We start from the raw sequence: 23,735 nt of genomic DNA, 5'->3' as shown, positions 1-23,735 counted from the left end.
ATTTATACAATTGATTTAGGCCTTATTCGGTTATGCTTGCTTATTTATTTCCTAAATAAAAACAGTATGAGATTACATGCCTTCGGGCCATCAACTCATCGAGCTACACATTTAGGTTTTGTCATGTCGCAGTTAGAACTAGTTTTCAAGTGTCACTGATTGCTAAGATGTTTTGCTTGCTAATCTACATCATATCATATCGCGACCTCTGTTTTTGCTATCATATCTACAGAACTCAAGATTTCTCAGGTTTAGGGATACACAAATCTCTATAAGGATACATATTATCTTTCTACTTTTTAAGGTCCAAATATGAAAATCACCATGTTTGGTCAATTTGTTGGGACCCTTTTGACAAGGAGCAGCTACAGACGAGTATCCTTGTCCTGAGAAGCATTTTTTCTTTCTTGCCACTACTCAAGGTAGATGTTTGTCTGAGTTTGGATTCCATCATTCTCATGGTTGCTGATTGTTAATGACCTTGTGGCTTGTGTGAGGCCTTCATACACTCTGCAGAATCAAGAAAAGAAAACATTTTTGACCAAACCTTACAAATTTGTATCCTTTCTTTCAATGAGATTCTTCATATGAACCACAAAATTCAATTTCAAGAATAGTCAAACTATACAGTAAAAATGTAATTTCTAGATATTGCAATTGCAGTTCCCTCCACTTTGCCTATTGGTCACCACCAAGTTATTTAAGCTTTTCAGATACAATGATCAATATGTTAAATATGTAATGTTCCCCTGTTCAAAAAAATTCAATTTCATTAAAATTGAACTTTATAGTCATTGTATTCCGCTGGCTCACCTTTATTTTATTCAACTGAATTGAATATGGAATCTGTACAATTCTTGCACTATTTTATGTTGTAGGAGTTTGGTATGAGTTACAAAACAGAGTTTCTTTATCTCACCGTAGATGCTTTAGTTGATTAGTTCAAATAATTTGATTAGGAACCAAGTCAAAGTATATTGATACTACAAGTACTTCTCACTTAAAGATGATTTTGCTTTTTCTTTTTTTGACTGTTCAAAGATGATATTGCTAGCACTACACATTAAAAATAAATATACCTACCAGGTGCAACCCATTTTTTATTTTTCTCTTCTTTTTCTTATAGGTATTGATATTTTTCTTGTAGCTCACTATAATTGGTCTTACTACATGCTTTAAGCAATGTAGACTTCATTGAACTGATTTTCTTGTGGACTGGTAGAAGTTTTAAAACTGTACAGATTTTTTGTACTGTTGGCAGAACTTTATGAAATTGAAGGAAGAATAATCTAAAAGATAGTAAGAAAATGAAGAAAAAGAAAGAAGAAGGTGAAGAAACCTGAAGTAAAGAATAGAAAGTACATCTTGCTCACTATCTCATTCTTTTGTTGTATTTACCTGTTTCAATGTGAAGAATCAGAACTGTCCAGCATATATATAGGCCTGTTCACGCGGAACAACTAAGACGGCTCAGAGTTTCATCTTTCAATGCGAGTCAACTCAGTTAAAACTCATGATTTATGCCCACAATCACACCATCAACTGTGAATCTATTCAGCTATCTCACCTGCTTTCTCTGAAAGCTTGGAGGAATGAAGAATATGAATAAAAGCTATATCTGCTCAACTATTCTGCTTCTAGTTGTTCATTCTGGTAGGCTGCTTCTGGTGGAATACCTGTTGCCAAGTGGCCCAATGAGCATCCTGAACCCCATATATATTTTTTCTTTCTTATTTGAATATGATGAGGGTTATTTATTCTGCCTGATTTTTCTCTTGCTTGTCGGACTGTTCTTATTACATCTGTCTTTTCCTCTGCAGTTACAGAATCAATACTCCTTCTACCGGGTTCCTTTCACACATGCACACTTGAATCACAAGTAAATCAAATGCTTCTACTGTGAAACTTATTTGATTCTATTCTCTTTAACAGGAGCACTCATTAACTGAATTACATGAAGCTCAGTAGTAGACAGTTGCAATATATATCATGTAGCATCGCGAGGTTATCAAGAATCAGCTTTTATTATCAAGTACTTTACACACGGCAATCCTGAGATAGTTCTGAAATTCTTCAGTTAAATATTTGCTGATTCTCATCAAGAGGAATAAATTTCATAATTATTGTACGATTGACTACTGCGTTTTGTCGATGTCTTCTGATAGTGAAGTTTACCTGATGATTCAGAACTTGATCCCCTATTGAGAATAAAGCACATTTCATGTATCTTTTTAATTTGAGTTAGTACAATATTTTTACTCTTTAAAGAATGGAGAGTCCTTATGCTTGGATTTGAGAATATGAACACGGAAAGTATCACGAAGCGTCATCATCGTTGGAAGAAGGAATCAGAAGCCTGTCAAAGATGCACTTGTTTAAATCCTTCACGTTGGCCATTCAGAAATCTCTACTACATCATTTCTTTGGAGAAGGAAACTGTAATCCATCATCAACCTTTCTTCCAATGTCATGGGAAAAGATAGAAACTTTATATCCTTTGAATGGAGAAGTTAACGACTGCATATATATTCCACCACCCAATTCTTTGCATATGGAATTTCCATTAACAGGTATTGCGAGCAATGATAATCGTCAGTCACATGGTGAATTGATTCTAGATCAATCTCATAACCAGAGTTTTCTTTCTGAGTTGTACCATGGATTCCAACCAACTCCTGAAGATCAAACCATTTATAGCAAAATGAGCAATCTTAACTATGGTTCATCTATAGATTCACAAGGTTCTGCATGTAACTCCTTTGTGACTACTAGTCAAGCTCGAAACAACAAGAGGAAAGGATATGATGTTATTGGGAAGAATTCAGATTTGTCGATCCAACAACTAAGACGAGTTGATCTTGATGTAAGCTCTGGTATATTTTCTACTAGGTTGTGGTCAAATTTTATGTTATTTATGGGTTTGTTTTTTTTTTTTATACCATCTTAGGCCTGGATATATGGGTCAGGAGCAGGTAAAGTTCATACTAATAACAGCACACAGTTCAGAGGGGCAGTAACTAACAAACAACGCATTAGATGGACTCAAGAACTGCATGAGGAATTTGTCAAAGCTGTTGATGGTCTTGGTGGGCCAATAAGTAAGTTACCTGATAGTATGAGCAGTTTTTAATCCCTTTTTTTTGGTTATTTTCCTGAAACTCATAACTCGTTCGCCCCTACTTAGTCTTACCTAGAAAGTATTGTAAGTGCAGAAGCAACGCCAAAAGGAATTTTAGGGCTTATGAAATCTGAAGGGTTAACAGTTTTTCACATAAAGAGTCACTTACAGGTGATTATTTGAAGAACCTGTTGTTTTTCCCCCCCTTTTCCCTTAAAAGTGAAATTTTCTGATTAAGTTTTTGTTGGCAGAAATATCGAATGGCCAAGTGCACTCCGGATCTTCTTGAAGGTATATTACTAACTTTATAGCATGGGAGATCTGTCTTTGTTTGATTTAACTTGTAATCAACCCTACCATAATAAATATAAACAGTCAAATACTTGTCTCCCAGTGATCTAACTTACAATCACCCTCACATAATAAATCAAAAAGCTGAAAGAATGACTGAATTTCGTAAAAACATGTTCCATTGTTCTCTCTAATAAATGAACAGAGCATATCTTTGGTAACCTTTCAGTTAATTCCAAACCAAAAAGCTGCTAATTGCACGTTAAGGGATTCTCTAACTAAAATGTTTTCAAGAGGAGGATTATGTTAAAGAATTATTATTATTATTAGTATTAGTATTATTATTATTATTGAGAGAATATTTTAGAATAATTTGTTACCGATATAAAGCAAGAGAAATCATGCATCCTATAGTGACCTAGAAAAAAGAATTTCTTACATGAAAGTCTGATGCAAAGTTAAACATCGAGGAAAACCTCAATAAAAGAGGGCAAGATAACAATATTAAACAAGGATGCAATATCATTCTTTTGAAAACTTCTCTTAGAACAAATAAAGAACATATAATTGCTCCAAATGATTTACAGTGGAGTTTCCTTGCCTTTTTTTATAACCTATATATAAATGATAGACCATTTGAAATAACAGGGAACAGAGCTAGGAGGACTAGCAATGATGGATCACCTGAGTCAAGCCTAAGAGGGTAAAAAAAAACTTCTTTCAGGTTTACTAACTGTTTTTTATTTCTGCCTGTATTTTTCATGCCTAATTCTTTCTTTATGGGCTTTATTGGTTTTGATCTTAAAGATATGGAGAATTTCATATTTTAGAAACATTACGCATGCAAATGGATGTCCAAAGAAGCTTACATGAGCATTTGGAGGTAAAACACAAAGAGATTTAATTCTTCCAAGTATTTGATCTTCTACATATCAAAACTTATTAGAGGTAGCATCTAAACATTATTTTCTGAGAAACTGCCGTGATTTTATCTTATATTCCTTTATTATATCAGTTACCTTAATATTTATGTAAATCTCTCGCTATATACTGGAACAGTTCCAGAAAAAGTTACAGATGAGGATTGAAGAGAATGCAGATTACCTGCAGAGGATGTTTGATCAGCAAAAAAGGAGGTGTGCATCCTTTCAAAATCAAAATTCAGCGAGAGCAATTGATCAATTCTTTGCAGAATTTTCACCAGAAAGGGAATTGAGTAACTATGACTATGGAATTGAAGGGAAATATCAAGAACCATGAAATAGTGATTAGATTGTGTAAGATGTAATGATGTAAAGACTAACAAACTCATCTGTAGAGATAAGTAAGAAAATATAGTTGGAAAATCCGGGGAATTATCAAGTATCTACAATCTACCTTGTTGTAAGTTTGTCTGTGCCCCAAAACATGAACGAGAAAGATGCTGCTGTTACCTTGCTGAACTGTATTTCTCTTTTTGAATTGCAATGGGTATGTTGGTAGGTTCTAGATAGAGTTAACTGATACATGCGTACCGAGTTTGACTCAGCTAAAGAATGCACTAAAGTTGAACTACACCCAATAAATTCAAAGAACAAAATGAAAATAGCAATAAATTATGGTATAAACTCTGTATATTTAAAGTTGAATTACACCCAATCTGAGAACTCTTTTTTATTTTTTTTTGAATTTTTAGAGATAGATAGAGAATCACAATGCAGCCAATCAGATACATTTCAAGGTAAAGATGATCTCCATCACATCAAAAGAAGTATCAGATTATCTTCAGCAAGTATACAGTTACATCTAGTTCTCCCAATTAAAAAACAAATACCGACAATGCTTATCTCATAAACTAGAAGGCCAAAAGAAACTACAGATCAACATATAGACAACAAGCAATTCCAAAGATTTTCCGCATTAAGAGAGACTCGCATCATAGAATCTGCTTGCTTCAGTTGCCATTTACCATTCAATGAAGCATCTGCAATAAAGAGTTAGATAATGCGATGTTCAAACAGATCAGAAAATCAATTGCATCTTAACATTCAGCATTATATTGTTCTCTTTCCAAACTAAGAATCTACCAGTGTTACCTGTTTGATTGCTTCCCTCCAAATTTTGGCTCTGGGTTGCTGTCAACCTTCATAAAATGGAAGCCCATTACATCTCTAAATTCGCCTGTTCCGAGGCACCGGTTACAGTATTCGAGCCCGCTTCCGCCACAAACATTGCACCTGTCAAACATTTTCAAGTACTTAATTGTGTAAAACACGAACAGGAGATTTCAGACGCGGATCCACCGTGGAAGAAAACTAATCAGAAACTCCTTGGCCTCACCATTTCGGCCATTCGCCTTTCGGAAGCATAACAAGATGAACAGAATTTGTCCTGCCTGGAGATATTGGTCATTGCGATGAGAAACGTGTGTATTAGAACATAAGGGAGAAATTAGAGAGAGACCTCTGCCCCAGCAATGGTGACAGCTTATTCGCCTGCTGCCGTTGCAGACAACACAAGGAGGATCCGGTTTCTTCTCTTTCTCTTTCCTAACATTCGACTGCAACAATGCCAATGTAAAAAAGCAAGAAAAATGTAATCATTTGGCTCAACAGAGTGATGAAAAAGTCCCAATGATTCTGGTGCTTTAATGTATAAGGAAAGCAGTCAATGTGCACTAGGCTATCTGGTCTAGCTGTCTGCCTGCTGATGGATCACTTGGAAGGTCAGGAACGGTACGATCTTTGGAAAGATTCTGTTTAATTCCGTGTTAGCGGTCCACAAGATTAAACAGTTGACGAATCTATGAGAACAATCTCTATCTGCAAATCGGCGCTGCTGTCATCGCTAATTTTCAATAATGGCTTCTGTAATTGCTAGTGTTTTTTTTTTTTTTTTTTTTTTTTTTTTTTTGCTGGGCGGCACATCCAAACCGATGCCTTTGTTGCCTCACTTTTTTAGTCTAATTCATCATTTCAATAAATAAAGCGGATATTATGCTATATTTTTTTCAAAAAAAAAAAAAATAATGATCCACCTGTTCAAAAATAATGTCATCTTACTGAATTTCCACATCATGTGATAGCACACACTAACTGTAACCCTTACGCAAGAACGAGTATGAGTCATGACACTATGAGCTACGCGGTAGCATACTGAAAGGATCCCTCTCGCAAGATAATAAAGGAACTGTTGAAATTCCAATCCTATCGATACGCATATATTTCCATCGAACACAAGCAATACCTGCATTCTTGCGCACGCATGCACGTGCCTGAATCGACGGACTAGCTAGTGCCCACCAAATGTTTGTGTGATTGCGTGAACCAAGGAAGAGAGTCTAATCTCTTTTCGTTATGGGATAGTGATTAATTCCGCCACAGAAGATCTACTGATACCATCAATGGCGACGAAGTGAATCTACAATCACGTGAATTTGTGGGGCGGGGGGAGGGGGGTGTGTTGAGGAGGGGTTTTACGAACCTCGGTGCGCACGATCCACGAGGGTCTGGAGACGCCGAAGCGCGGCGGAGACCCGTTCTTCGTCGGGGGAGCGCCGGGGCCTCCCGCCGAGGCCGCGGGCTCACCGCGCGGCGCCGGAAACGCCGCCGCGAACGCCGCGGCCATCATTGTTACGTCGGGCGCACGCGGTTGAGGGGGAAAGATACGAGCAGCAAAAGCTAAAAGCATTACCAAATGGATATGATATTATCTCAAATTAATTCTATTCTTTCATACAAGATTAGTGTTTGATAATAATTTTATCTCGTGTCCAAACAGTATAGGTTAATTGCATATTCCTCCCTTTAAATATATTAAATAGTAAATATATTTTTATAAAGTTTAATTTATTATTTTTTTTACTGTAAAAATCTAGTGATATTTATATTTGTCTCTATGATTTGTTACTATTAGATAATTAGAGTACTGTTTATTTTTTAACAGCAGTTAAGTAAAATAATATTTTTTTTGCTTATAAACATATTTCTCTAAAAGTTTCAATTGTTAGAATTATACAGAAATATCCTCACAAAAATATTTTACCCAATAATATAATAGGGGTAAAAAGTTAATTTAATTTATTCACTAATCAGGGTTAAGTATTTTACTTACTGTTATCTATATTTTTCTAATGGATACTACTGGCAGATGTATATTTAAAAACGATATTATTTTTATAAAACTAAAAATAAAAAATTAAGCTTTTAGGAATATATATCTACTATTTGATATGTTTATAAGTAAGTGTACATAATTAACCCAAAAAAATTTTCTCACCTGAGGTTCGGCCACCAGGTGGGGCCTTTAGCATAAGACAAATAATGTAATTTTCGGAAACAGCAGCTCATATCCTTCTCAGGTTCTAGTGAGTATCTGAAAGCTTGTGGGCCTCTCTCCAGTCAATAATCGCTGCAACTTTTTCTTCTTCTTCTTCTTCTTCTTCTCTATTGGTCTAGTGCTACGCTTGGATTCCTCACATACTTAATATTTGAATGAAGTACTATATTCGAATTTCAAGTTATGTTTCCAGAATAAAATAAATTATTTTATAAATAAAATGTGTCATTATACTAAATTATGACTAGAAAAACTTTTCAAATAGCAAAAATTAAACTCCTTAGTTATAATTATACTAAAATATTTTCATACCTAATAAATTATTTTTGAATAATTTATTCTATTCTTAGATAACTTATCTCGACATCCAAATAAAACCTAAAAACCTTTGGATGAATGGACGTAAGACACATCTAGTCTGGAGGTACACATGCACCACTGTTCTAAAAAATTACACTTTGTTAGAACTCTTGAATATTTTATTTTCTCTACCAGACACCCCGGTTAAAAAAACTGTTATTTAGTTTATAAGGCGCGCTGGATCCGCACGGGATCCCCACGGACTGTTCTCGAGTCTCTAGTAATTTTGTACTAGATGATGACTTACTACATTCAGAATTTTTGGACAAAATAATTTTTTCCCCCTTTTCTGAGCTAGGACAATACTACTATTTGATTGCAGTTTATCCTTGCAAAGTGCATGTCATACAAGCAACCATTTCTATTATCTTTAGGTAGCAATTATAATTCTGCAGGAAATGTCCCAAAATAGAAGCCGAACAAGCACACATGAAGTTCACAATTTCAGCTTAGTGCTTGAGATATTTGCAGCAACAACAGGTAAAAGGAGCATGGGTACATCCATCTGTGCAAGATACTAGTGTGCAATACCTTATTCAAAGTGCTGTTAGAAAATGAAAGTCTTTGAAAACTGGACATCAGTTTATTCTACACATCAAACTGAACAACAGCGTGTACACTTTCTCACAAGCAGTTTCTCGCAAACTATGCTCACGATAATCAGCTTGGGCCACCAAAGCCTCTCACAGTATAGTACAGTGGCTTCTCTTTTCCGCTGGAGGCGATGTGTCTTGTTGACCCCTGCTCCCCCCTGTTGGGTTGTATGTGAACAGAGAGGTATCTAGGCCGTACTGGTCAAGAAAAATAATACACCAAAACATAAAAACATTGGTAAAAATACAAGAGAACGAATGACTAAAGTTTCGTATGTGGCTACCGCACTAGAACGTCAGTAATAAGAATTAGAGTTGCACAAAGTGCCTTTCAGAAGCTAGAAGCAGAAGCTTCAGACAGGGTCATCCGCTTTTGCAGATGAAACAAGCTCCTTTATTTGCAGAATGCTCAAGCAGAAAACCTATTCTAAAAGCTTGGGCCAACTAAGCCAAAAAAATGAAGCAACCGCCAGAAAGAACTTATTTGCATATATACCTACTGCAAATATGCATGATGGCGCGAATACCCACTAAAAAGTTGGCGTTTGCATGTGAACCACTGAGAATCTTGCTCACTTATTTTCAAATGCAACCATACTTGAGTATCTATGCAAAAGCAGTTTTTGCACATTAAAAAGGGCATGAATGCAAACGAGTATGGTTTATAAGGGCGTGCAAAATCTTACTTTGCGGAGCAATTTATGCAATTAGACATATTTGTAGGAGCATATATACCAAATAACAACCAAGAACCAATACAAATACCTTTTCCCTCATTCGTTGGCTCCAAGTATCATTCCGGCTTGGACGTTGATCAAGAGTTGGGACAGGTGCTCCAGTAACCGGAGCCGCTTGTTGATGTATCAAAGGCTGCCTAATGCCAGATCTCGGGGCAATATATTCCTCGTCACTGTCATAGGAAGCAGGCTTGTTTGCTGCTATCACTAAAAGAGCTAGCAAGAAAATCAATGCCTGCAGACAGGACAATAGTTACTATGTTACCCAAAGGAGTTGCATATACAAGAAACAAACTGATCATGCATATCTATACATAATATCATTTGACGTTTCATGATATTTCCTAGAGTTTAATACACATCGTGTTAAGAGAAATCTGTAATGTGATACTGATTGTCTGGCCTAGCATTGTGGAAGTTGGGCTAATGACATATGGAAGATTATGACATTGATTGCAGACAAAACTAGAAAAGGTTGATAAAACTCAAAAGAGAATACTGAATCTTTTCTTACCTCCAAAATAACAGCTCCTAAAGTAACCCATTTTGCTATATTCCAGTTCTCCTTTAAGAAGTGATATATCATGTCAAAAGTCCCAGTTTTATCAGCTGGAATTACCTGCATAAGAAGTTAATTCGAGTAGTTAGTAATTAAGAAAAGCATGGCTTAGACTAAAATGAAATTGAGGCAAAAAAATAAAGAAAAAGACTCACATCTTTCCAGTTGCTGTCGAAGAATATGATCGCTGCCACTGCCAGCTCAACTAGAATCAACAAGATTACCAAGAAAGAGTACTATATGCGTTAAGGAAAAATACAATTGGTTATCAGTAACAACATCGCTGCACACGTGAAGAGAAAAGGCTGACAAAGATCTATGAAAGCTATGCTAACTAGAATAGTCAATCGATGACTTAATTCTGAAGTAAGAGCTGTTCGAAAAAAGCTGCAATCATGCAAAATCAGAAGAATAAATCTAATTCAACGAACATACAAAATCATAAGTAACCAATAAGTTAATTAGTAGATATAACCCTAATTCTCCTCAAACAATGTCCTACAGTACTCGAAAGTTCATTATCTGTTGTTCATTAATAGGACTCATCTCTAAAATAGCATATGACATGTGACTCATTCCAAGATTGGCTAACAACAGAAAAAATAAACAAAACAAAGAAGTAAAAACATGATGCCAACGTTCTGGCCAATCTTTTCTTAGATGCAGACGCAAATGCAACAGGAAGTGTAAACAAAAAGCATTTAGTTACTAGGATTTTGAAGGATACACAAGATAAGCAGCACCTGTTCCTTGCAAATGCTCCAATACAACCAAAGAACGATATGACAAAGATAATTACTCCCACACCGATGAATAAATAGATAAACCTACCAAAACATCATATTAGTGGCAAAATTACTACATAACCTATAACCGATATTTGAATCAATTAATATATAGTAGTTAATCCAAAACCTATAACTACTGAAATATCCTAACTCTGCGATTACACTTATAAACACTTACTCCGAATTCATCAAATGGCCCAAGTATGATGCACAAGCATGCATTCAATGCAATAAACACCAAAATTGCTACTACTTATCAGAGTGACACAATCATAGATCATGAACTTAGTGAAAAGATAGCAATACCACGCTTTCGGAAGCTTATCAAACAAATCATTCGATAGAGCGACAGCGGCGAGCATGGGCCGGCCAAGCTTCAAGAACTCTGCATCGCCGCTCACCGGCGACATTGGATCCGGCGATATCGGATCATTATCATCATCACCGCCGCCACCGCCGCCACCCGAAGAGATCTTCGTCCACTCAATAAGCAAGTATAGCCCATACCCTACCATCGCCAATCCAGTGATCGCCAGCAGGAAGTTGAGGACCTTCAACAGAGACTCCCACAACACTTTACACGCCATGATCGCTACCTCCTCTTAAGATCGAAAGCTTCGATTACCAGTATCCAAATCTGATTCTCATCGACCGAAACCCTAGAATTGTGAGAAGGTGACAGGAAAAGCTCCAAAGGAAGAAGACGAAATGGATCAGAATTTGGAGTAATTGAACCACAAAATCGATGTTAAATGCGATTTCACCGAATTTTTTGAACTGGTGATAACAACTGGTCTCATCCCGGAACGGTGTAGAAAAGGAGGGAGAGGGAAAGGGAAAGGCCATTCATTTTTTATTCTTTTGGCTTCATCCCGTTGTTTTTTTATTTATTTTTTTAGTTGAAAATTATTCTAGACGCTCGCAACGTAGGCTGAGAAAGAGACAAGGCCAAGCCACCACGTGGCGTGCGGAGAAGTTCGATATGGCCGTGATGGACGGTGATAGAGTGGGGCGCACGGGCGGTGGAGTCTAACCTTACGTGGACCGCTTTCGACTCCCTGTCGCCTTGTGTTCGTGTTCCAGTTCCACCGATAAATAATTTTTTATTTTAAAAAAAGCAACACGTAATATTGTTTTGACTTTTCACGAAGTAAGCAGCAAATATATAGAAGTCGGCAATGCATGCGTTTCGTGCCGACTTCCTTAAAAGGCATCCCGGCCAACTCGGCATTTCAAGCGTAGCGTCGCCGACTTTTCCCAAGATGCGACTCGGCAATGTATGCGTTTCGCGCCGACTTCCTTAAAAGGCATCCCGGCCAACTCGGCATTTCAAGCGTATCGTCGCCGACTTTTCCCAAAACGCTCGCAGGTCGCATCTAGTTCGTTTTCTTGTTGCCGATTCATTTTTACTGTCGCTTGGTCCACCGCCGTTCCCTAGCTCTTCTCCTCCCGAGCGGCGGTGAGGAGAAATTATTGCGCGGACTCGGTCCGCCACGTCAGCTGTGGACCGTAAAAAAAAATGCATCCACACTTCATAGCGACCGATTCGTCTTTGATGTGCGGTGAAGATTGAGAGGAGATGGGCGATGGAGGGCTTGTGCCCTCGCGGCTCACGGATGACGTGGCAGGCCACGTTCAGTATAATAAATTTTGGCCTGTGTATCTCCCCCAGGTTTGCTCCCTGATTCATCTCCACTCACTATGAAACTGCTAAATCGTATATTATATTATTATTGTTTCAATCTATTTGTAGGATTATGGTTTGGGATAATGTTTGGCAACAAGCAGAAACTTTAGATTGAAGCTTATGCGATGAGCTGAAAAGAACTTTAGGTGGATTTGGCATTGTTTCTGGTGCAGTTAACTTGTTATTTTGGGTAAATAGTTGATATGAGGTGTGTTTCAGGTTATTATCTAATGTTTTATTGAATTAGCTCCATTGCAGATAATTAGTTGCCATATGGTTGCTGAACTATCTTATTTTGGTAAGTTAAATCTTGTATTTTAACTAAATGCTGGTTGGATTTGCACTGTGTGTTTAATACAAATTTTGGTTTCTCTCTTACCCAATTTCATATTTTGGTCATGACATATCCGAAAGATTTAGTACAAATTTAATTGCTTGTGAAAGATAAGTAGAGCCAATAACTGCAATGCGCTGGATAGTAATTACTTAAAACAGAAGACTTGTGTAATAGCTTCAATATTAGAATTCTATTAAGGGGTGAATGTTTGTACTGACTACAATTTGTTCCTTATTCTTATTCATCATATGGTAGGGTTTTCAAATCAGAAGCCTTATGTCATATGACTCTGGGACTGCCTCATAATCCGAGAGAGAGAGAGAGAAATAGGGCTCCTGTGTAGCCTGATATCGCGTATATCGTAACCAGTCGAAAATTCATGCGCGACATACACCGTACCCAGTAGGAAATTCATGTGCCTCGCGCACTGCGTGTTGTATTGCTAAAGCCCCGCGATCTCATTGAGTACTCCTTTATTAGCTTAGAGAATGCGGAATCCTCTCTCTCCAGCAATTTTGAGGGACTGTCATATTCTAGGACCCGTCCTGCTCAGATAAAAGCACAAAATGAAGCAACATCACCACATATGTAAAGTAGAAATATATTATGTTTGCTTTGTAGTTTTAATCTTGTCACTTTCTTTTTTACCTTCACTGAGAACGAGAATGAGATCGCTGTCAATAACCGTGTGAATTCTATGAGCTATTGTAAGCACTGTGCGGTCTTTGAATTCCCAACGAATTATTTCTTGGATGATTCCATCAGTTGCAGAGTCCACTGAAGCAGTTGCCTCATCAAGAACGAGAATGCCGCTCCTCTTCAACAGAACTCTTCCTAAACAAAACAGTTGCCTTTGCCCGACGCTCCAATTCTCTCCATTTTCAACAACTGCAAGAAAATGCACGTAAATCACCTTGCTAGTGATTTTCTTGTTGATTTAATTTAATTGGTTATGCCATGAAATTTGTGGTTTATACTTTACACTATTATATCCAAGGAAAAGTATTACCTGTTGAATCAAGCTTCTTTTCACTTTGGCGTATCAGGTCACCAAGCTGACACTTATCTAGTATCTGCAATAAAAAGATTTTCTTTTTCTCATTTTTAGATTTAGACAAAATTTGCCTTGCATGATGTTATGTTTGGAACTGTTGGCAGAATTTATTTACTTGCCTCCCATATCCGTTCATCTGAATATTCATTCAGTGGATCGAGATTTCCTCTTACTGTGCCTGCAAACATGGTCGGGTCCTGTGGAATGATGCTAAGCCTCGATCTCAAATCATGAAGGCCTATCTTGCAGATGTCGACATTGTCGATCTCTATTGTTCCTTCCCTTGGTTCAACAATCCGGAAAAGAGCTTGAATTAATGTTGACTTCCCACTGCCGGTTCGTCCCACAACACCCACCTTTTTCCTTCCCGGAATTGCACATGTTATGCCCCTTAACACTGATGGGAGGTGTTCTGCATATCTAACCTGTATAATCATAAGAAGTTACGCTAGAGTACAAAACATGCAACTTTGCTATATGTTGTTATTTTTTGTGCTTGGTTCTTTTGATTTTTTTTTTTTCTGAAAATATACATTTTTACTACACCATATTAGTAAGACGTTTTCTCTACATAAATGCATTTATTTTGGCGTGCACCATACTTGTTATGGATGCACGCACTTGCATGCATTTGAACTCTTGAATCAGAAGTAATCTCTTACCTCCAAGCTTTTAATGCATATAGTTCCATCTTCTGGCCAATTGTTAGGGGGCCGGCAATCTTCAATAAGTAAAGGAGCCTCACTAGGGATCCTTGTGTACTGCAGTATCCTTTCAACTGAGATCATTCTGTTTTCTGTATTGCATATATTCCAAATGATAGTTGCTAGTTGTGAATTAAGATTCAAACCGTACGTCACCGCCAGTCCAGCAATACCTTTGACACAAAGAATCAGAAGGTCAGATCTAGCAGATAATGGTAAACATATGGATACCTCTACAGTATTATCTATTTACACATATGCATCGCTGCAAGAATCTGAATCTTCATTATGCCCTTTGAAAACTGGTTTTTCAATATGAACCCTGGCTCACACACAGAAACGCCCCTATTAGAGTAAAACTTTTGTTAATACAGAACCAACTTCCCGTCATCAGTTGGATTACTCCCAGCTGAAGATAGTGGTATTTTTGTGAGAAAATGCACTTTCAAGGGATTTATATGAAAAATCAATATTGTCAGAGCATATAGTTGTGAATTGATAATTTTGCAATTAGTTGGGTTATAAATGTAAAAGCTCCTAATGCAAAAGTGTAACTACGTGGTTGATCAAGGACGTTGAGTATTTTAAACTCACTTGGGTTTATAAAACCTTCAGGAAGGCTCACAAGCAAAACCAGAGAGAATGCGAAAACAAAATTGGAAAGCAAGTTCAGTCTGAAGGAAAGCCATTCCATTGCTGAAATGTTGTGGAACCATGGCCTGGAGTGGCTGTCAATGAGACCAAGGTTTACTTTGCTGAAGTGGTCTTCCTGTTCGAATGCTCTAATAGTTGCAGCTCCAGAAAGGGATTCTGCAAAATGGTGAAGGATTGGAGCTCTTTGAATTCCTGATAACCTCGCCAGTTCTCTTGCTGTTGGTATATAGTATCGCTGCGAGACGTTGGTAAGCATCAGTTATTCAATTTCCAAAAATATCACTGGAGAAAACCAACTTAATTAGCTTTTTTGTGAGTTACTAGGTAGTGCAAGTGCTTTGTGATAAATCTGCTGATACTAAAATTAACTGTACAGACATTAATAACTTGAATTGTCTATTCAATTAAGGTAAACATTTTCAACTGTACATCTAAAGAAATATTTGCTGTAATAAAGCTCTTACTTGATAAAAGAAACAGATCACAGTCACTGGAATGAATATGGCAAAAACAGGCCATGCAACCTGTGACATCACCCCAATGGTCCCCAGAATTTGTATAATTGAAAAGGCACACCAGCCCAATTTTCCTGCTATGTCCAAGTCTAGGATGCTTTGATCAGTGGAGGCCTATTAAAAAGGGCAGAAGACTATTTGTAAGTCCTGTCTAAAACTATATAAGGGTATGCACGATATTGTGCAAGAGTTGAATAACAACTGACCCTATTCAAGATTCTTCCTGTTGGTGTGGAATCAAAGAAGGACATGGGAGCACGAAGGATGCAGTGGAGCATATTCCTGAAGAACTTTTCCGAAGTCAAAAGCCCGGCTACTGCTAAAAGCATTGCTCTAGTAAATACACAAAAAGAGCTTCCAACTGATAGAAGGATGTATACTAAGAAGAGTAAATTGAGTCCCACTACGGGGATGGTTGCTGTTGTTGGTGGAGAAGCCCATGCCATCCAGTAGTTGCTTGCCACTTGGAGTATTTGGAATAAAGATTGCGCAATGATTATTATGGGGACTAATGCACCGCCTCGAACTGCAGTTAGGTACAACCAATAAACCTTCTTTCCGATTCCTCCTTTTTCTCTTTCTTCATCTTGCATTAACCTCCCTCTTTCATTGATGTTTTGACAAAGGTCCTGTTCAGATTCTTGTTTGTTTATACCTTGGAGTTGATTATCTGTCTCATTTTCTCCGTCACACTCATCAGTGGATGCATTTTCTACGGTTCTTTCGCTCATAATTCTGCTTGAATTTTCGGCATTGAGAATAGATTCAAGAGCTTGGCTGTGAGCTCCTACTAAAACCTCGAAGCCTGTGTTTTGTCGAAGAAGATCTTCAAATCTTCCTGCTTGTGCAATTTTCCCACTCTTCATTACCTATTATGTTTCACATTCATAAACGACACTATTTGATGAATAAGATCTTTCTTTCAAATGTGAGAAAGAGGACTTGTCTATTTCTTATATAAGCTTTACTTGAGTAACTTGATTTTTGTAGATGTCCTCTAAATTGTTGCACAGTATATAAATGGTCTTGTCAGCTATGAAGGATTGTGAAGATATGTTGTTGTCATGCTTACCAGGATAATGTCCGCAGCGGGGAGAAACTCAACTTGGTGGGTAACATATAGTATAGTTTTCTCCTTAAGGATTCCCATTAGGCAATCCTGCATAACATACACAATTTTTCATATTAGGTTAGCAAGTATAAAAGTTGCTTAAAATGTCGAGGACGAGCATTGTTGTTAGAAAATATGATAGGAAACTAGGAATTATACACTAGGGACAAGATGCCAGCAGCATTACTTGTGGATAAATTGAGGAAAATTCGTTCAAGATGGCAATGACTTCTTCAACCGGGTATAGATAATAGACTGATGACGAGATAATATTTAGCTAAAGGCCGTCAGGTGAAAGCTATTAGAAGGGCTATAACGACCCCAAAAACAATTCTTACACAATAAAAAAAAGAAGCCGTTTGTATAGACCTTCCCTATGTAGAGCGAAATTGAGGGTCAAAAGAAGTACACAGCCAAAAACAATTGATTTTTCATTATTGGAAGTTGAAAAAGGACCAGTTCGTGATCTCAAATTTGTCATACTGTTGTAGACTAGTGAAAATTTGAACCAAGAAAATCTAAGAGTACTTAATGCAAAAAAGGAAAAAAAAAATGCATTAATTGGCAGTTGACAGTTCACCTTGAACAAGTGGCCCCCAGTATGTGCATCTACTGCACTGAAAGGGTCATCCAGAAGGTAAATATCAGCATCCTGATAAACCGCCCTTGCAATTTGAATCCTTTGCTTCTGCCCTCCACTCATGTTGATTCCTCTTTCGCCTATCTCTGTCATATCCCCATTCGCAAAGAGCTCAAAATCCTTCAATAATGCACATGATTGTATAGTCTTCTCATATTTGTCACTCTCGTATGGCCTTCCAAAAAGAATGTTCTCTCTTACATTCCCAGATAAAATCCATGGTGACTGAGGGACGTATGCTTTGCTACCACTAACTTTCACTGTTCCTCCCTGTTTCGGTATTTCCCCAAGTATGCATGATAATAAACTAGACTTCCCTGATCCGACAGTGCCACATATAGCCACTTTCATTCCTCTTTTCACCTTCAATGTTATTCCATCAAGTGTTGGGAATGTCGAATCAGCATCCCAACTGAATTGCCCGTTATCAACTTCCACATCGAACTCTGTTTGATTTCTTGGAATCGCAACAACTGAGTCGTGTTTTACTTCATCTTCTTGGAGGTATAAAGCCACTCTATCAGCTGAAACTTTCCCCTGGGCGAGAACCGAAAGCAAGTCTGGGAGACTAAAGATTGGATCTTGAAGCATTCTGAATGTGGCTAAGGCAGAAAGAACTTTACCGGCTGTCAAAGGAATACCCATCAGTATACATGAACCAAAAGTTACAGCCGATATGAATGCGGGTGAACCCCAGAATATAAACGAAGTAAATGCTAGCAATTTTTGAGATTTCCACAACCAATTATACTCTATATTCCTCAGGCCCTCTAATCTGTGGAGATACTGCATATCCCAAGCCTGAAGTTTCAATATCTTCATGTTTCGAAGAACTTCCGACATTGATTTCATTCTATTATCTTTAGCCTCCATAATCTTGGATTGGAATTGCTTTTGTACTCTGGTTAGAGGAATATTACAAGTCATTATTAAAAGAGTTGCAGCTAATCCTGCAAAAGCCCCCAAACCAAGATCTTTGTGAAGAACAGATATTGCGAGTGAGACTTGTATCGGCAGCATCCATATGATGTTTGCATACCATATAACATCTGTGATTCTTTGAATATCTACACTCATATAGTTAATAACTTCTCCGCTGGTGTGATTTTGTCTAGATTGGCTTGATAGTCGAAGACCTTTTTGGTATATGTGGGATATTAAAGCAGCTCTTAGGCGCATACCAAGCTGTCGAGCTCCAAAAATCCATTGTCTTTGAGTGATAGTCTCCACTATTTTGGCACTTAAAAATAGGACCGCAAGCATGTACCCTCTTTTGACCCCGTGCTGTCTCTCACCCCCTAGGAACTTAACAAGGTCATCGATTAGGGAAGGTCCGACGTAAGAGGCACATGCTGTTACTACTGCAAAGCATGCATTGATTGCTGCTTTCTTCCTGATAAAAAGGAAGATAGCTTTGTAGATTGATGAAGTTTGTAACCCGTTCTTTTGTCTTACATTGTTTAAGATGTTGCTAAAGGAATCGGAGAGGAATGCCGCCGAGTCTTTTATGTCAATGTCTGGTACTTCATCTTGGTCTAAAGGCTTCTTATATCCAATAGAGAAAATGGGGTTGATCCAAGAGAAAGTGACGAGTTGAAGAAGAGTTGCTTTTCCGTAAGGAGATTGCCTTTTGTTTTCTGTGTGCTCTTCTGCTGATCCATTCAGCAGTGGTTCTGTTATGCTGCGATTTTTGAAGCTTATCCCTGTTTTTCCTCTGACTGATATAATAAATAAATATGTGCAAGAAAGGAGCGATAATATATCAGTGTATTCTCCAACTCCAAAGAGTGAATTGTCCATCAAAGCAGAGTATAAATCAGTAGCGATAGAGAAAACTGATTGAAAGAAGCTGCAGATCCACCAAGCTCTAACAAGCAGAGGAACTTTTGTAGTTTTTGTTCGCTGAAAACTGAGTATTGCTATCAATAGGAATACCCATGAAATTGACTGGATTATTTCGGCTAGAACTGAGAAAGAGTATTTGCAACGGTTTCCATTTCGGTGTAGCAGCAAAAACATTAGCCTCATTGAGTGACAGGCCAATATTAGCAAGCAGCATATTTTACTTGCGCGGTATGACGTATCAAAGCTTATTTCTTCGGGTGTATGCTCCTCGGCAGAACGATTATGCGTTACTTTCTTGAATCTATGCCTCCATGCACTGATCCTCTTGTGCAGAAGTTGAACTAAAAAGCTACCAATGAAGGTGAGATGAATGAGCACAAAAAGGTTCATCCAGAAACAAGAGGATGTCAACTCTGACCATCCTCGCCAAGTTTGAAGCAAGTGAGAATCTGCACGACATGCAACCGTGTTGTGGAGTCAGGAACTAAGAAGGTTAATACATGTTAGATATCAAATGGTAATTTGTATATCTACCATCTGATTCTGCTACATGATTATGTAGTAAGAGGGTAAGTACACATTTTTTGCAGGAAGTCGACTTGAACATGTGAACAAGTGCAGCTAAGAAATGGACAAAAACTAAAGCCTCAAACTTAGGGCTGCCACAGTCTCTGAGCAGCAGAGTACAATCATACAATTTACACGACTTAAATTTCCAGCATACTTATTCAGTTATTCTATCAGAACGTGCTTTACTGTTAAATAAAATTTTCAAGTACTTTTTACTGTTTAATTCAGCCATTATAAGACTTGTTTTCTATCACTCTGCGGCGCTAGTGCCGGAGGATTAGTGAATAAACTATACCTGCAAAATATCATTTTTCTTGTGGCTTTGTTTTGTTTTAATTTGTAAATAGTAGATGTTATGAGTTAGTGTGATCCTCTTTTGACTTGATAAGTGAATAGGCATACTTTAGATTAAGGGTAATGCAGCTCTCATTTTAGTCATGTCATTCAATCTATTATTCGTAGATATCGTAATCTTAAGTTTGTGATTCATGGTTTACTAGAGCATATAAAGAAACAGAAAACTAGTGTCTGATCTTTAATATTTTCTCATTTCGTACGTTGCCTTTTAAGCCTTTGTCGCATAAAAATGCAGTAAATAACTGTATCTGTGACATTTATGACGTTGAAGTTTCATTCATGAACAAGTAGGACACATCAAATGCATGCAAAATTCTTCTTTAACGTGATATATATATGAGTTTTTAATTGCACCCATTTCTTTCTTTTTCCTTCTCTTCTATTTCTTTATGAGTATAATAGTCATCTAGAATAAAGAGGTCAAATATATATATATATATATATAATCTCTTCAAACTACAAACATCAACTTACTTGACAAATCGATGATATCTTCGTGAAACATTCTGAGAGTTTTGTCGAAGATTTTCGACAATCGGGCTTTTTCCATTCATTGCACCAACGAGAGAGAGAGAGAGAGAGAGGGAGAGAGAGAGGGAGAATGGGGAGAAGGCGACGTAATATAAAGAAGTTCGAGGGTGTTTGGATGTCGCAGTAACAGGGTGATTAGAGAGGTTAATTAAGAATAAAAGGGACAGTTTATTTAATGAATGGGATTTGTTTTGGAGTGGAGGTGTCCTTAGAGAAAAAGAGAAAAAAAATTTTAATACGTTGGGATTTTTCTCAGCATTGATGTGGGGATCTCACGTAGCAGTTTCGTTGGAACAAGTGGACTGGGATAAGGTTTTTTTTTTTTTTTGAGAGATAGGTACCATACTACCCACTTCGTTTATTTTATTTAGAAATAAATTTAGCTGTAAATGTGAATCAACTAGGATTCGAATTTTGGGTTTCGGATACCAACTATCAAATCCTTTGCCACTTGTTCTAGGGATTGGGATAAGTTGTTATTGATAACTGCTTGTAATTTGAACTTTTGTTAATGAAGGGAACTTGCGAATCGTGAGATTGGAAATGGGTGCTTTATTTGGAAGCATAGGTGGGTGTTTGGTTCTACGCTGTGTGGTTCGATTCAGTTCAGTTTATATGCACGTTTGCTTTTTAACCTGAACCAAATGCTATTAATAGCACCAAGACATTGATGCTACCAAGTTTTTGGCCATTGGATTAAGAGATGTGCGGTTAGAATGATATGGATCCCCTAGGGTTGAGTGGGTGGTTGATTGAATAGTATGATTTAACGGATAAAAATGATCAAAAGAATAGATCTAACGGCGGAAAATTTGGTAGCACCAAGTGCTTCGTGCTATTAATAGCATAGTAGCCGGACTCTCTCTCTCTCTCTCTCTCTCTCTCTCTCTCTCTATATATATATATATATATAGCTAGGCTCCTATGCTTTCGAAAGTACGGAGGCTCCGGTGCTTGTAAGTTGTTTTCAATGATGGGACGTCCGATTTAGCGATCGGTTCCGTTAAACATGATCTACGCTATTGGAACTATCTAGAAACCAAATTTTATAATTTTTTGACTTCGTTTGCCCAGTGAACTAGTAGGCTCAAAATGAACGGCTGAAAATAAAAATCTCATAAAAAATAGTGATAAATGATTCAAATTTCAAATTGGAAGTATTGTTCTTGCTCTTGATGTTAAGTAGAATTTTTTATTAAAGTTTCATATAATTTGGATACTTCTACACCGTTGAACTTAAAAATGTGCCACATCGGCCATTAAAATAGTCATTTTTGAAATCCTTTGATCGCTTGGTAAATGATGTCGAAAAATTATGAAATTTGGTTTCTAGATAGTTCTAATAACGTAGATTATGNTATATATATATATATATATATATATATATATTGTTTCTACTTGCGTAGCTTTATGCAGAGTTGAGCTCCTCTGAGCCTATGATTTTTAACCGTTGGATCTTAATATCCCTAGAGCACTAATAAAAAACATTTGGCACAAACTGTTAATAGTGCTATATGAATGATGATCTGACGGTTAAAAAATTATAAACACAAATGACCGAATGCTTTTAAAAAGGCATAAGCTCAACTCCTTTATATATGCTTTTTTTTTTATTTTCCTATTTGAACCTAGACAAGTAAGAGAGGCTGAGCTGGTTCCCTGAAGTGGAAAAATAGCTCATTTATTGCTCTTGCTTTGCGTCAAATTGTCTCAGATTATTGCTAATTTGCGCATTTGAGTGTGTTTACTGAAGTTTCTGAGTACCAATTCTAGTTCGCTAAAAGTGATCATAAATATTAAAAAATTTATTATCGTGCGCGTCAAGTAGTCGCCAAAATAACCACTACAGATAATACCAAATGTAATCATAAATATTAAAACTTTTATTATCTTGGGCGTCAAGTAGTCGCCAAAATAAGCGCTACAAAAATTCTACGTTCGTTGTATTAGAGAAAGGCTATATATGATTAAAATTATGGCTTTGATATAGAAGGTCTTCATCAAGTGCAATACTTAATTTCTCCACTTCACCAAAGATCAAGTCACCTGCCAATGTATTAGTTTTGAATATAATTGGTTTAGTTGTGAGGCTTAAATCACACATTTTGTCTTGTTCTGTTCAGTGGAATTCAGAGTGTGTTTGGTACTCAATTAATTAAGCGTGGCATGCATTTTAATAGTCTCTTTTGTGTACAAAAAGATAGTCACGGATGAGGAAAGCAAAGTGACCACACATGGTTCTGTGCACATGCAATCAAAAACAAAAAATAAATAAATAAATAAATAATAGGGAAAATAGTGAAGCAGATCACTTTTGAAAGTGCGATGCACGCTGGATGGATCTTTTGTTCGTTCTATTGGATTCCACGTGGGATCTCACAACTTAAAGAAAGAAAAAAAAAAATTCAAATACCCTTCTGTGGTTTAGTATTTTTTTTAAATTTAGTACCGATCTTTTGTTTCATTTTAGTATTCTATTGATATTTTTTTATTTTCATTATCTCCTCCGTTAACATTTTTATTAAACTAGCGATAGAGTTAACTAAAGCGAAAAATCGGTAAACGACTCGGAGCTATCTGAATTTTTTTCTATATGTTTTAATAAAAAAGTTAATTGCGTAACTATGAAAGGACGGAAAGAGAAAAACAAAATCTCTGTATATTAAGTTATTACACTTTAAATTATAGAATACTAAAGTAAAAAATTGTTAAATTGCGGGGAGTATTTAAACTTATCCCAATTTAAAAAGGGGAGGCTTTCTCAGAACCAGTAGTTTCTAATAAGTGAATTATAAAATTGGTTTGATAAAAGGAAAAGAATGTTGAAATAATAAATGGGTTTTAAATTGCTTTTGTCTGTAGTACTTTGTAGCAGGATAAATGAGATCAGCTAACGTTAAAATTCTATTAAAGATCGTATTCGATGCAGCTAAGCGAGCATCTTCTCACGGAATATAAGGTTTTCAT

General features: G+C 37.0%; 4 protein-coding genes across 11 annotated transcripts; 1 reads left to right on the top strand and 3 right to left on the bottom strand.

The window, feature by feature from the left end:
- LOC109707438 (myb family transcription factor PHL4-like) lies at positions 1,133 to 4,903 on the top strand. Of its 8 annotated transcripts, none has more exons than XM_020228681.1 (8): positions 1,135 to 1,879; positions 2,269 to 2,863; positions 2,948 to 3,098; positions 3,213 to 3,289; positions 3,370 to 3,409; positions 4,058 to 4,112; positions 4,217 to 4,292; positions 4,469 to 4,903. In XM_020228681.1, the coding sequence occupies exons 2-8, from the start codon at positions 2,366 to 2,368 to the stop codon at positions 4,667 to 4,669; spliced, it is 1,098 nt and encodes a 365-aa protein (XP_020084270.1). In that variant the 5' UTR covers positions 1,135 to 1,879; positions 2,269 to 2,365; the 3' UTR covers positions 4,670 to 4,903. The 8 variants fall into 8 exon arrangements, with proteins under 8 accessions (XP_020084274.1, XP_020084272.1, XP_020084271.1 ...); XM_020228680.1 differs by having other exon boundaries at positions 1,135 to 2,004; XM_020228684.1 differs by having other exon boundaries at positions 1,147 to 2,570; positions 2,733 to 2,863.
- On the bottom strand, positions 5,094 to 7,067 carry LOC109707440. The gene is made up of 5 exons (XM_020228689.1): positions 6,872 to 7,067; positions 5,852 to 5,948; positions 5,729 to 5,783; positions 5,485 to 5,625; positions 5,094 to 5,372 (listed from the first exon to the last, which is right to left on the bottom strand). Exons 1-5 carry the CDS (start codon positions 7,016 to 7,018, stop codon positions 5,354 to 5,356), a joined length of 459 nt encoding a protein of 152 aa, XP_020084278.1. The 5' UTR covers positions 7,019 to 7,067; the 3' UTR covers positions 5,094 to 5,353.
- On the bottom strand, positions 8,498 to 11,596 carry LOC109707509 (tobamovirus multiplication protein 2A-like). The gene is made up of 6 exons (XM_020228821.1): positions 11,070 to 11,596; positions 10,703 to 10,802; positions 10,131 to 10,211; positions 9,931 to 10,035; positions 9,445 to 9,651; positions 8,498 to 8,877 (listed from the first exon to the last, which is right to left on the bottom strand). Exons 1-6 carry the CDS (start codon positions 11,348 to 11,350, stop codon positions 8,770 to 8,772), a joined length of 882 nt encoding a protein of 293 aa, XP_020084410.1. The 5' UTR covers positions 11,351 to 11,596; the 3' UTR covers positions 8,498 to 8,769.
- On the bottom strand, positions 12,927 to 20,801 carry LOC109707507 (putative ABC transporter C family member 15). Its single transcript, XM_020228820.1, has 11 exons — positions 20,712 to 20,801; positions 17,406 to 19,759; positions 16,787 to 16,873; positions 15,921 to 16,583; positions 15,664 to 15,828; positions 15,140 to 15,434; positions 14,504 to 14,718; positions 13,961 to 14,266; positions 13,797 to 13,860; positions 13,436 to 13,675; positions 12,927 to 13,332 (listed from the first exon to the last, which is right to left on the bottom strand). Exons 1-11 carry the CDS (start codon positions 20,785 to 20,787, stop codon positions 13,199 to 13,201), a joined length of 4,599 nt encoding a protein of 1,532 aa, XP_020084409.1. The 5' UTR covers positions 20,788 to 20,801; the 3' UTR covers positions 12,927 to 13,198.

The sequence above is a fragment of the Ananas comosus genome, linkage group 3 (genome assembly GCF_001540865.1).
Source record: "Ananas comosus cultivar F153 linkage group 3, ASM154086v1, whole genome shotgun sequence".
NCBI lineage: Eukaryota > Viridiplantae > Streptophyta > Magnoliopsida > Poales > Bromeliaceae > Ananas > Ananas comosus.
Note: the sequence above shows the minus strand (reverse complement) of the source record. Positions and strands in the feature narration are given on the sequence as shown.